The following is a 14,525-nucleotide window of genomic DNA, read 5'->3' as shown; positions in this document are numbered from 1 at the left end:
AACAAATTACAAAGTTACTTTACTCTAACCTCGATAACTCTGCTGTTTGTGGTCCGATCGACTTGAAATTGTTACAGGTTTCATGTAAAGGTTCGTACTCTAGGGAAACGTGGCCTGTTTGGTACTACTAGGGCCATTTCTGGACTAGTCTCGGGACTTATTGAACGATGTGTTAAGACTATTCTTCCTAATGATTCTTGTTCTTGTTCCAACTATCGTTTCGATTTCTACATTTCAAAATTTTTTCTTGTGACATCTATATTATGTCAATTATTACCACTTTCGTCCTAATTTCTGAGTACTCAAAGACGACAGCTTTATAAACTTCCAGATTAATTTGTAGCCTGTTGTAGTTTGTTGATACCGACCTTTATAGACCACATTGTGTAACACTGAAAAAAATTAATGAATTGGGGTGGGAAGTATGACAAAAGGTTGATGATAACGAGGAAGATTATATTATTGAGTAAATATAGAACTTATTAAAAATTTATTCGTTTGAATTTTGCAATGAAGTGCAATGAAATAAGAGTCAAAAATTATTTTATAATACATACAATCAAGACCTAGTTTGAACTTCGTCAAATACAATTTTTACGGAATAGAGCAGGAAATTCGTCTGGATATTCCGATTAAATAATTTTATTCATAAATTACGTTGATAACAACGTTAGAATCGGTATTAAACGCCGATTCTGTCACGCGATCACGTGTTTCGACTAAATGGCAGATTGAACGTAAACTTCGCTGTATATCAATATATTATTAGGCCTTATGTTTTTATTAAGACTTCCCTTTCGTCTTTTGTCGAACATATTCCAAGCCGATGTTGTTCCCATCAATTTGTAACGTTTGTTACTGTTTTAATTGTCTGAAATCCGTTCCGTTGCAAACAAAGCCTTCAGAGATAGAATCGAGACCGGTAATTAATGAACCTGACTGTAACAGGTTCGGAAAATCCTCCTTTTACTGATCACACAAAGCTCCAATGAATTCATTTAACCCTACGCCCTCCTGAAGTCAACGATCAACGTCGAAATTTAACAGCCAAACCACTATTAATAAATTTTATATGTTTACAATTAATTGTTTAAGGGTGACAACGAGTAGTGTGCTCATGTGTTTACTTTTGCGGTTGTCAATGTTGACAAAGCAATGTTAGCAATTCCAGCTATGCATGTTCCATTGTCGTTTGAATATTTGCGGCGTGTACGCGTATTTAACTAGCAATTAATTTTGATTAATAAATCGTGCCAGAACGAATCGCAATTGTTTTATATTTTCGCGGTTGTAAACGGCTAATGTAAATTGTAGTTTATCGCAGACGGAAATGAGTGCGAAAAACAGTTCGGATTCAATTTTACGGCAATATTTCATACATTCAATACCGTCGAGTACGATTCCGCGAATTTATTTCACAATTCAATTTATTTAACGGGGGAATTGGAACTTCTGACGCGTTCGTATTTCGAATGCAACTCCAATTATAAGTTTCGCAACCTGTGGAATTCTTATTGGATCGCATGAATTCAAACCGTGACGATAAATTCATGTTAAAATTGGAAGTAAACTGTAATTTACACATGGAGTTGGCTTGTTTGCATATTATTATTTTGTAATAAACTTCCATAATTTAAATTGGTTGATTGTGACTGTTACGAGTATTTCCAGAACAGATTGAGTGTCTGAAGTGTCAAGACTAGATTTTTGGTATCTCCGATTATTTCTATAATATTTCCAAACACATTAAGTAGATTTTAGAAAAGTGTCAGAATTATTGAGAAACAGAACATTTTGACATGCATTTTCTTATATAATATGAGATATTTACCTCAAAAATTAGAGATACTTTTATAAAATACAATATTTCATTTGTGATTTACATTATAAAAATCATCTGAGATATAAAAATATTTCTGGTCAGAAAAAAATATTCCAATTTTGATGAAAATTACGTTAAGTTGTACTATTTTTGATATTTTACCGTACTTTATTAATGATTTATACCCATTTTAGGGAGTTCTTAATCCTGTTATGTAGATTTGCTATAAAAATACTCTATAAGTTCTGGATTTATTCCAGACAACGTGACAAATACATATTTTCATGCTTCATAATTGAAAAAAAATTTTGTCAAAATCGGACCAAAAACACAAATGTTATAAGGGTATTCCACTTTCAAGTGGGACACACTGTATATCAGAAAAGCTTTGAAATACCAATTTCCGGTTTGCGACAGATAAAAAAATATTTATTTCGATATTTAAGTCAGTTTTTGTCTATCTGATCTGGAAATACTCAAAACAGTCCAAATCAAATAATTTGGGACACTATAGAAAATTTTGAAATAATTAATAGGTAATAGAAATTAGGATATTAAAATAGGATTTATTCAACCTTTTATAGTGCACAAACATTAGAAGAAATAACATAACCTACATTTCATCCACAGCCCATTATCTACCAATCATCAGTCATCAATTTAATAAAGATAACATACAATTAGCTATAATAATTTTCAGAGCTGATTGATCAGAAAAAACGAGTCTAAATATAGGCACACATTCAGCATTCAACGACCGAGAAATTGCGGCAAGAGACACGTTTCTATGACTTAGTCCATCCAAAATGTGGTACATTTGTTCGAGTTGTAATCGAATAAAAAGGAACAGTATATCTTTTATGCTCATTGTGGTCTCTCGGACGGAATTGTTAACGGCACATAATCCGAAGTAAATTGAGCTTATCCGCAGTACATCCGAACACCGAAGGTTTGTTAGGACAAAGCTCGATGTTGCGAACTAATGGAGTCCAATAAATTTACCATCGATGAGTTTTCGATGCGGTCACCGTATTTAAATGTGATGCGGACGTGTTTTGTTTAATTAAATTGGTTAATGGATGCGTACACCAAACACGTATATTATTGCTATCTTTTATAAATAAAGAAAATCACATCAATTCAAAATTTTTAATAAAACTGATAGTCTTGAACTATTTATAAATGAGCTGAAGTCGATTAATCAAAGCCAATAAATTATGGTACCAATTTTGAAAATACAGATATCAGTGTCGAACATATTATCTTCATAGACGTTCAGCAAGATTAATTGATTTTCCCAGAAATCATTTGTTACAGTTCGATTCTCGTAACGGCCCAGATTGCTTTAAGCCAACGTTTCGAGAGACTATTTGTAAATTTTTTTGACCAGCCAAGAAAATTAAACATAAAATACAGCTAAAATGCATTGCGACTTGATTTTATCAATACACAGTGATTTATTGGCGAATCATTTACGAATGCTGGTGCTACATATAATATGTATAACACATGAATTAATGTACAATGCAGACTCATAAACCATGAATGTAAATTAATGTGATGTTTGCATGTAGAATATTAGTGTTTGCAATAAATGTAATTTCCTAGTACCCAAATGAAACATTGCTAACGGAAAACGATTGTTTTTACAAAATGTACACTCGTTGTTGAATAAAAAAGCTATATAAATCTTAAATTGATCCGTTGTTAAACATAAATAAATGTTGTTTGGGAGTCTGACAATAAGAGCGTCTTGAGGAAAAAAGTACGTATCGGCTACGTCGATCTGAAGATGACAGTTTAAGAGCACTTCTGAAATTCGATAAAAGTTGTATTCGACACTTTACCATCGTATACAGAATTTATATCACAGATAAAAAATTAGGAAAAATAACGTAAAAATATATGACCAGTTTATTTTTAGAAACATACTAAATAAAAGTGACTCACGCAACGAAACCTTTCAACCTGATTTTGAATGAGCAAAAAAAACACAACCGGAAAAGTTTTTCATTTAGAAAACGTGAACCTTTTTACATTTAATGATGAGGATATTAAATAGTTTTTTTAAATATATAATTTTACGGTTATTTACCTTTTTTAAATGCTGTGCTTTATACATTCAGTAATATGAAATGATAAATGGAAGGAACGCCATATTCGCATGTTCATTAAAGACGTTAAATTTAATCCTTGTAAATTGAATATTTTAAACGATGTAGTGAATTTAAAATGTTGCAAATTTTATATTCATTTTTAATTTATGTATAATATTATATATAATAATAATATAAATAATTAAATCATTTAATTTCATATTCCTAATTAATTGCTTTTAAAATCGGAACGTTTTATCATTATCATAAAATATTTATTAAAGTAATAAAATAATAATGATTAATTTTATTAACGTTAAAAATAAAATTGCCTTTAAAATAATATTTTAATTAATAAATTTGAAACTCATTGTTTATGATTGTTTAATAAAATATAAAATTTCTAATAGTTTATTCAATTCTAGGAATATAATTTTATTCAGCTGTAAGTTTGTGTTACATTTTATTATTTATTTAATTATTATATTTAAGGTAAAATAATACTGTTTCGCATACGTGGCGCCGCGTACCACATTAAGGGAAGATATAACACTAAACCTACCACCATGCGACATCATGTACTGCAGTACATACCGTAATCTTACGTAAGTTACATTACGGATGAATAAAATTAATGATACTTATGCACCACCCTCAGCAATACTTCATAGTATTCCTTTTTTTATAATACTACTTCCACGGCATCTAGTACCTGTGATCACAGGGGCTACTGCTTTCATTCAGTTTATTTTAACCCTCTATAGCAATTTCTATTGTCTTCTTTGCTTTCTTTTTTATGAATTTACAAAGAGACTACCATTGCAGATTTCTGTCAATTGATACATTACGAATAAACCAGAGGACATACCATCCTGGTTTAAACATTTTCGAGTTTTGACTGATGACTATGTCATCAATTTAGAGTCTCCGTTGAACCATCATTGTTCTCCTCTGTAAGTCTACCGACTTTTTGTCCGTTTAATTTCTATTTGAATATTTTATTTAGATGAGGTTAAAGCCTTCTGCAATACTACTTATGAACCATAACATACAGATTCAGAACAAAATCATCAGTACAAGGATTGACATACGAATAAAAAGATAAAATGAGTGTACAGTATAAAATGTAAAGAGTGGTAAAATATGCCCTCATAACATCCTTCAATTCTTTTTTGAAAGTCCAGAATTACTGCAGATTCTTGGGTCGACGATAATTCATGCCATTATGCTCCTTCTCTTCTTTCAGGCCCTAACAGGCTGCATTTGTAATATACTTTGAGATTTAGATTTGATTTTAGATTTTTTATAAAAAATATACGATACATTAAAATTGTCTATGGTTATTAATAATATATGTAATATCATGTTTAGTTGAAATATCACTTAACACTAAATTTACTTTTCTCTTCGAAAATTTAAGAAGCTCATTTCTACACATGCCATTATAACCAGCAACAACAATAGTGTTGAATAGAAAATAAAAATATTTTTCAAATGAGATGATCAAATGATCACAGTGCAGTCCGTTGTTTTTAAAAAAAGCTAGTTGATAGTACTCATAAGTAAATTTTAAAGAATTAAATATAAATTTTAAAAATTTAAATATTAAAAATTTAAATTTAAAATATTACAAATTTAAATTTTTTTATATATTAAAAATATAAAAAAAAATTATAAATTTAAATTTTAACAATTTAATTAAAAATATAAATTTTAAAAATTTAATTAAAAATTTATAATTTTTTTATATTTTTAATATTTAAATTTTTAAAATTTAAAATTTAAATTTTTAATATTTAAGATTTAAATATTCAAAATTTAAATGTTTAGTATTTAAATTTTTAAAATTAAAATGCCATTTTTTACTAATTTAAAAGTTATCAAGAGTGGGGACCTTTTTACGGCTTTAATTTAGTAGAAAGAACTAGAAAGAGTTGCCCAAGTTGGTAACAACGCCGTAATATTTTTATGTAGGTATATTTCTTGGAATAATATTGACAATGACAAATCTTTTAATACTTAAAATTTTTTTTCCATATCACCCATTTTAAATTAAAACAGGGGAAAAGTTGAATAGGGCAATACAAGTTCTCCTTTGCATTAATGAATTTATATTTTCAACCCTTGTGCAATTATTGATTAAAGTTGAATTAAAAATAATATGAATGTTTCTATCATAAATAGGTCACACTGAATTTTGTATTATATTAAATATAACAATTAACAACATTAAATTATATTTTAAATAATCAGTATCTATAAAATTAACAGAATTTCATCCATCACAACACACATGCACATGTGAAACATAAATAATTAAAAAATACTTGAAATTATGGCCATTCCACATCGATTTCCCCCATCACTGTAGGTCAGCCGTGGTACACGCCTCGTTAAACACATTTCAAATAAAAAAAGCAGAGAGATACATAAGTTTTGAAAAGCGAACGAAATTCTCGAGTGGCCGGACTCCGGACTTTGTTACCAACTATTCGCAACGTGCACACGATTTCGCATGGGTCCAATTGACCTCGTCCACTTCCCAATTTGTTTTTCGTTTGTTGTCGCCCACCCCAACCGAGATCACCTCACTGACCTCTTCAACCATCCTCGACTTGTGCGTGTTTTCGACGAATTAACCGGGTTTCGCCGGTCGCAGATATTCAAACAACGGTCGCCGATCGTTTTCGTCTAATCGACCGTTCGAATCTCTGACGGCGACGGCCCCCGGTTTTCGGACACGTAATGCTACAACAAGCAGACAGGCTGCCGATCGAGCGGGGCCACACGGAAACTATCCGGGAAGGAAATTTTTCATTTTTAACTTCGACATACTTTTAACGGGAGTTTTTCGGCGTCGTCTTCGTCGAAGTCGGAAAGTTGCGCAGTTTTAGTTCACGGGCTACATTATTAAACGTTTTTATAATCAATAAATCAGGAATACCGGGCCGATGTTGCGTGAAAATTTGATTAGATTGTTATAAAAAGTTACGTACAACTGAATTTATTGTCTGGACATATTTTCCAAACGAAGTCACGTTTGTGTATGTCTGATGTTGACATGGGATAATATATTAAATAATTTTGCATTTTTATGCAATAAAAGCTCGGTGCCTAAGTTCTTACGGCGAATCTGCGGAATTTATTGTGGGTCCGCAGTAATACTTATCTTTAGCCCTGGATATATTTTTTATATTGTCGTATATTTTAAATGTACGTTACGGTCGCAAAAAAAAAATTAAAACAAATTTATTTAAACGATTGTAAAAAAATAATTACGTTCTCTTGGTAATTGACTGTATTTTTTAACTGGAGGGAAATAAATTGCCTGACGGTATCGATTTGTTTGGAGTGTTTTATCCTTTCAGTGTGTTGCTCACCGTTAATTACATGTATAACTTATCAAACTAAACTATCCGGAAATTGATTTTCTAAAAATAACACGACATTAATTAAAACGTTATTCTCACGTAAAATCCACGACTTTACAAAGTCAAATAGTGACACTGTTCAACAAATTGATTTCCCAAGTTTTATTAATTAATTTGAATACAAATTCTACTTTTTAACTGAACTAATATAGTTCCCACATAAAATCCAAAAAAGTCAAATAATGACAATGTTCAATAAACTCATATAAATTAAATACATATTTAAAGCAAAATACCCATACTTCAAAAACATATAATTAAACCAATACTGAGTGATCTGAAATCCTAATTTACACATCTATTTGATAAAAAATCAATTCCATCTTAACATTTCTATAATTTACTTAAATAATTTGTAGTTTATCTGTTCTCCATTCATTCAAAAAATATTTAATAAATTAACTGATTTGTTTGATTAAACTATTACCGAGTGTAGTTATTTTTTAAATGAGCTGAATAACGAATTTACGTAACGAATTTACGTAACTAATAGTCATCAAAATTGAATTTTACTTTAATGTTTTTGTCGCTTACATAAATAATTAGCAGTATCTGTTTCCTGTTCATTACCCAATAAATTGTTTTTTCTTCATAAATAAAAGTAGTAGTAACTTAGCTAACACAATAGCGATAGAGAATAAAAATATCTTTCAAATGAGATATCATCACAAGACTGTCCGTTCCTTTTAAAAAAACTAGTTGTTTTATTGTACTTATATGGAACTAGATAATTTATACCTTTATATTCAACTTTATATACAGGGTGACGTAGAACAAACTATAATAAATAACACCACGTGTTAGGGAACCAAAAAATAATAAAAAAGTTTCTATATTCTAATATTGGATCTCTTTTTGTTTTCAAGTTACAAGATGTTGAAGTTTTTTTATTTATAAATTGAACAGGCTTTTATTAAATATTTAATTAAACTATATTTCTACAGAAGGTTTTCAAATTGGTGACCTTGTTCTTGAATACGCATTTCCAATCTTTGTATTAATGATTGACATACACTTCATTTTTCATTAACCCCCAAAATGAAAAATCGAGAGAATTAAGATCGCTACCACGTGCTGGCCATGGTATTGGTCCGTCACGCCCATTCCATTTATTTCCAAAACTTCTTTGTAAAATGCTCTTGCACATTCTTCAATACAATACAATAAATAATCATAAACAAATAATTTCAACATCCTATAACATGAAAAAATAAAAGTGATCGGATATTAATGTATGTGAACATTTTATTATTTTTGGTCCACTATTATTTATTACTTTTAACTATGTCACCCAATATATTTAATATAAAGAACTTTCAATTATAGTATAGTATAGAGAGTTGTCAAGTTAGTAACAATCCCGTAATACTTTTATTTATACTTCTATTTTAATGGATAATAGTTCAAAATATTGACAATATTAAAAAATCTTTAAAAACTCAAAAATTATTTTCCATATTACTTATTTTAAGTTAAAAGAGAGGAAATGTAGAATAGAGCAGTCAAGTTCTTCATTGGAATAATGGGTTTATATTTTCTATGCTGTGCAATTATTGATTAAACTTGAATTAAAAATGTTTCTATCATAAATTGGCTATAGTGAATTTTTTATTCTATTAGATAAACAAAATTTACAACATTAAATATATTTTAATTAATCACCATCTATAAAATTAACAGAATTTCATCTATTTTATTTTTTTTATCCAAAAATAAATGTATATTTAAAACCAAATACAAAATTCCTATACTTCACAAACAATCTTTTATAAATTGATCAATTGCTTTAATAAACTAGTACCGAGTGTAACTATTTTTTAAACTGAACTGAACTGAAATACAGAATCATCAAAATTCAATTTTACTTTAATATTTATATCGTTTACATATATAATTGTTAGTTTATTTGTTTTTTATACACATATTTATTTTTTTATTACCCAATAAATTGTTTTACTCTTCATATAAAATAAATACACCACACATAATTTTTAATTTATAAAAAACTTTTAACAATATTTATTAATTTTTTTTCTACCAAAAAACCTCATTGTTTCCATTTCAAAAAGAAATGTGCAAAATGTGTTTATATGCAATAACATACCATAGTTTTGCTATTAAATTTCATGTATAAACTTTTTATGCAGGTTTTACAGTAAACTGAAATATTTGACACATTTTCAATTTTTCATTCATAATGGCTGAAGTTGACTCCCTATGTAAAATTTGATTTAACGGATGAATTAGACTGTTTTTTTAAAACACATCAGCAACGGTCGATTATAAATTAATTAATAAAAATACAATTATTTTTATCAATTTTTATTTAAATTTATAATAGATTTTTATTATTAAGAAACAAAAATTAATTTGAGTTAAATCTGGACATTCAAGAAACAGTCTACTTAGTCTTTTACATAAACTCCCGCAAATGGTCCGGTTTTTGTTCCCGTCACAAACTATATACGGCATCAGCGTAAACGATTTTATTTATGACATAATTAAAACGTCTCATTTCCATGAAAAGGGACAATTACAGAAAAAGGGGTCCGTTCTATGTGTACGCAATTCCTATCCCTTAAAGGTCACACTCGAAAGAAACCGTAATTACTCGGGCTGGGATCGTTTTTCCTCAGTGGAACAATCCGCCAGTCATTCCCTAAGGGCAATTACGTATTATAATATGCCTGAAATACATAAACAACACTACTCTCGACGATAAAGCACGACCAATATGTTCAAATTTGGCGGATGCGCACAAAGATCAATTAAATTGAATTAAAACGGTGCAACTCCCTAAATGATTTTAGCCCTTGAGTTAACACCGCATTAATGAGACGTGCGTTGAACAGTGGCATAAATATGGCTATTTAATTATTCATTATTCCAAGACTGATACGCTTACGAACTCTTCAAATTTACCGAGCAATTTAAAAGCCGAAAACATTTCTCTTGTCGGTGAAACGTTCGTAATTTTGCCAGTGCCTTCATTAGGGACGCGCACCGACCGCCCGACTAATTTCATGTTAAATTGTACACTAGATCATTTGCATACAATAATGAAGTTTGCGAAAACGAAGTCGAAACATAATCCTTTCCGCACGGTTCGCAAACTGTGGATGGTGCATTTAATCCAATCTTAAGGAACGACTTGTTTTCCTTTTTCGTCAGCTCATCTCCGATTTTTTTCCTATTATGTTACAAACTAAGTTTGACTCAAATTGAATTAGAATAATTATTTGGATAAGCACTAAATTACAGGATTATTAACGTCAGAATTATTACAGTAATAAATAATTTTAGTAACTTCGTCGATTTGGCTCATGGAATATGTACTAAATCCCCTAATTTTATCATCGACAATTCCCCGAAGGTAAAGATCCAATTCTAGCAGTGTAATCAACTTTCCCTCGTATTTTATCTTTATCTTACGCACAGAGTCTGGGTTAGATAACTTTTGTCAATAAACATTATTTAATATGAAGCATCATGAGTTTGCCGGTGGCAAATTGGATTTTTGTGATTTCAATGTAATTTGTCATAAGATCCTTATTTGAATATGAAAACATTTCATAGGTGTCCTTACAATTGTTATCTGATTTTTTAGATTTCCTTTTATAAGAAGTTTCTGGACGTAAAAATGCCAACCTATCAAAAACGTTTATGAGCATCACCTAAGCAATGCAATTGACAAGTGTACAGTTAAAACAATTGAAATTAAAAGTCATCAAACATCATTTTGACCCTTAGACGTACCGGAAGTTCATTAACAATACCAAGTTCGTGATGATGCCGTCCCCACAGGAACCTTCAAACGCCGAAGCCCTGATCCAATTCAGGAAGCTCCCCCCCGAAACTCCAATTTCGAGTATACAGATACCGGCGCCAATAAAGGAACGAAAAATGACAGACGTTGCGTTCATCTTCACCTACATCTTCTTCATACTCACCTTGATTGGTTGCGCAGTGTATGCTTCGTTCGACAGTGACACACGCCGTGTAAATCTTTACGACGATTGCGGCAACTTGTGCGGCTACGATAACCAGAAGGTCGAAGGTGTAAGCTGCACTGGTGTAGACATGAGTGACCGGCCTTATCTTGGAGAATACAAAGAAATCGACAACGAGACGAAAGTGACATTTGATAGAAGAGTATGCGTTGAAAATTGTGATGATGACACTGAAATAGCGAGCTCCGAATTGCACAGGTGCCAAAAGAAGTCCAAAGGAATTGATCATGACTTCAAAAGGCTTTTGGTGCTGATGGTCAAAAATATTTGGAGATATTTTTTTGTTATTTTAATAACACTTTTGATCAATGTAATATTTCTGTTGATGTTTCGATTTGCCCTTTTGATATTTATATATTTACCATTCGTTATATTTTTGGGAATTTTCGGTGCTTCTGCTGTTTACTTTTTCATGATGAATCAAATAATTTCTGGTGTCTTATCCATATTATTCTTTATAATTGTAGCTATAACTTTCTTTGTGGTGTTTTTTCAGTTGCATCTAGTGAAGTTGATCTTCAAAGAGGCTGCAAAAGCGGTTTATAGTGCTCCTCTTATACTTCTTTGTAATGTAATCGTATCCTTGCTTGGACTAGTTGTGTCAGCTGCCACAATTTATGTTATGTTTATAATATCAACAGCTGCAACATTACAAAAAGTTGGTATTGTGAATGATGTTGACTTGTACGAATGGAAGCCTACATTGGTTTCAATACTCACATTGTTTTTATTATTATTGAAGTTACTTTGGACTTTTGAAATCCTCGATGCATTCGGTATCATGTTCGTTGCTGGTACTGTATCATCGTGGTACTTCAGCAAAGATAAGACCCGAATGAATATTGCAGTAATCAAATCGATCTACGTGTGTCTTAGATTCCACATAGGAACAGCAATTTTTGGTTTGTCTTAGATTTTATATTTTAAAATTAAAATGTAATACCATTATGTTTTAGGAGCATTAATTATCGCCATAATACGAATGCTCAGAATGTTGACGCAAAAACTGATGGAATCAAGAAACATGTTTCTGAGGTTTTGCGTCGAATGCCTTTGCTCATGCTTGGAGAACATTATTAGATACTTCACGACACAGGCGTACATTATGACAATGATCCACGGTCGAGGTCTGTGGAAATCAGGCAAAAGAGCTGCGTCGATTATCTCAGAAAACTTAAATGCAGCTATGTCCACATTTTGTTTGGGCAAGTTCGTTGTATACACAAACGCCATGGCAGTATGGGCTATTACCGGACTGATATCCATGTTTATTTTTTGGGACTTTTACAATGATATATATGTTTTTTCCTTTGCGATCGTGTTATGCATTTTAATTGCAGCTGAACTCACTATATACATTTTCAATGTGTATTTGCTGGCCATTGAATCAATAATTTTATGTTACTTTGAAGATCTGAAAGTGAATGATGGGGCGTCCAGACCGTATGCCATGTCGCAGGATTTAAAGGAGTTTGTCGAAAAGTCTAACTCTGCACGACCTTTTTCTGTAACGAACATGTTCAGACGTGACCAGTAAATGAAGATATTATCTAATTATTGTAATTATATATATACAAATTTTTAATAATCAATAAATCTATACATATAAATAAAATTGGAGTGTTCTTGTTCTTTTAATAAAATGATTATGTCTTTTAGTTACTTCTTACGTTTCTAGTAATTTTGAGAATCCATAAAGGATTAGAATTATTTATTTTTACTTTTTTAATGATTTTTCAGGAAATTAGTATTAGTAAATAAATAAAAATCCATAAAGTTAATAAAACGAAACTATGTAATTTAATCAGTATGAATTTAATCGTAAGGTTGATCGTATGAAAAATGATAATATGAATTTTGATCGTATGGATTTTGATCATATGGAAAATGATCGTATGGAAAATGATCATATAGAAAATGATCGTAGGGATTTTGATCGTATAGAAAATGATCATATGGATTTTAATCGTACGGATTTTCATCGTATGGAATTAGGTTAGGTTACTTTACGTTTTTCTCACGTTTTTAATGAATTTTTGAAATTTTAGTAGTTTTTTACGTTTTTAGTAAATTTTTACGTTTTTCGTAACTTCATTATATTTATATGTATGTATATATTTCTTTAAGGCTACCGCTCATAATTGTAGCAATTAATGCACCCAAGAAATTTCGAAAATATGGCTCATTAGTAATTACTGCTCATCGAGAGGACCGAAATTTCCAATTTTGCTTTCACAATAATTTTCACATGAAATTTCTATAATTTAAAATTTTTTTGGTTATAGAAGTGTAATAAACAGCTTGTTTTTAATAACATCAGTATTTATTTCGCATCCAACTTGCGACCACTTGTTTCAGGAATTGAACGAAAAATATAAGTCTTGTTTCTGTTAAGAACATTTCAAGCTTGAAAAATTACTCAAAATACATATCCCATAATTAAATATTTCTAAATTGAAAAAAAATTCAAGCCAGAATATTTTCTGTTTAATTATTGGTTGATGTTTTTCTTTTTATAACAATTATTTTAAGTTTTAATTTCAGTCCGTTTCCAATATTTACTGGCCGATTGTTAAATCAATATATTTACATCGCTTAGAAAATCTGAAATTGAATGATGGATAATCTATGCCATATTTCAAGCATTTGAAAAAAATTTTACCCTTACGAACATGAAAAATAAATAATATTCATTCATTATAATTACATATTATTAATAATCAATAAATTATTAATAACAAACCAGCGACCAGTGTTTTGGTGATGTATGAAATAATCTGATGCTTGAAATAGTAGACTGGGAAAAGTAAATCCATTAAATGAAGTTATCAAATGATCCCCACTAAAATGGGATATAAACCTAAGCAATTTATTGTGTGCAGTGGTCTGATACTTGAAATAACAGATGTGTAAAAGTCAATTACTTTAAATAAAGTAATCAAACGACCCACTAAAATCACTTGTTCAAATTTCATTGATGGGTTAAAACCGGAATAATTTCTGTTTAATTATTAGAACTATGTTCACATTTTTCTCTTTATTGCAATTAATTTCTGAGTTTTATTTACAACCCGTAGTTCATATTTATCCAATATTTACTGGTTGACTATCAATACATTTACAATACTTAGAAAATCTGAAATTGAATGATGATCAATCTGATAAT

General features: G+C 30.1%; 2 protein-coding genes across 4 annotated transcripts in view; one reads left to right on the top strand and one right to left on the bottom strand.

Moving 5' to 3' along the window:
• The window catches only part of LOC109609017 (potassium voltage-gated channel protein Shaker), a 245,186-nt gene that overhangs the window by 222,200 nt on the left and 8,461 nt on the right, over nucleotides 1-14,525 (bottom strand). The window lies entirely within an intron of this gene.
• LOC109596571 (choline transporter-like protein 1) lies at nucleotides 11,101-12,937 on the top strand. The gene is made up of 2 exons (XM_020012136.2): nucleotides 11,101-12,261; nucleotides 12,316-12,937. The coding sequence occupies exons 1-2, from the start codon at nucleotides 11,136-11,138 to the stop codon at nucleotides 12,894-12,896; spliced, it is 1,707 nt and encodes a 568-aa protein (XP_019867695.2). The 5' UTR covers nucleotides 11,101-11,135; the 3' UTR covers nucleotides 12,897-12,937.

This window comes from Aethina tumida, chromosome 2 (assembly GCF_024364675.1).
Source record: "Aethina tumida isolate Nest 87 chromosome 2, icAetTumi1.1, whole genome shotgun sequence".
In the NCBI taxonomy this organism is placed as follows: Eukaryota; Metazoa; Arthropoda; class Insecta; order Coleoptera; family Nitidulidae; genus Aethina; species Aethina tumida.
Note: the sequence above shows the minus strand (reverse complement) of the source record. Positions and strands in the feature narration are given on the sequence as shown.

Excerpts from the sequence above, each read along its gene's own strand:
- LOC109596571 (XM_020012136.2), top strand. The coding sequence starts at position 11,136 with ATGATGCCGTCCCCACAGGAACCTTCAAACGCCGAAGCCCTGATCCAA. Across the intron at positions 12,262-12,315 it reads CATAGGAACAGCAATTTTTG|GAGCATTAATTATCGCCATA; the intron begins GTTTGTCTTAGA and ends ATTATGTTTTAG.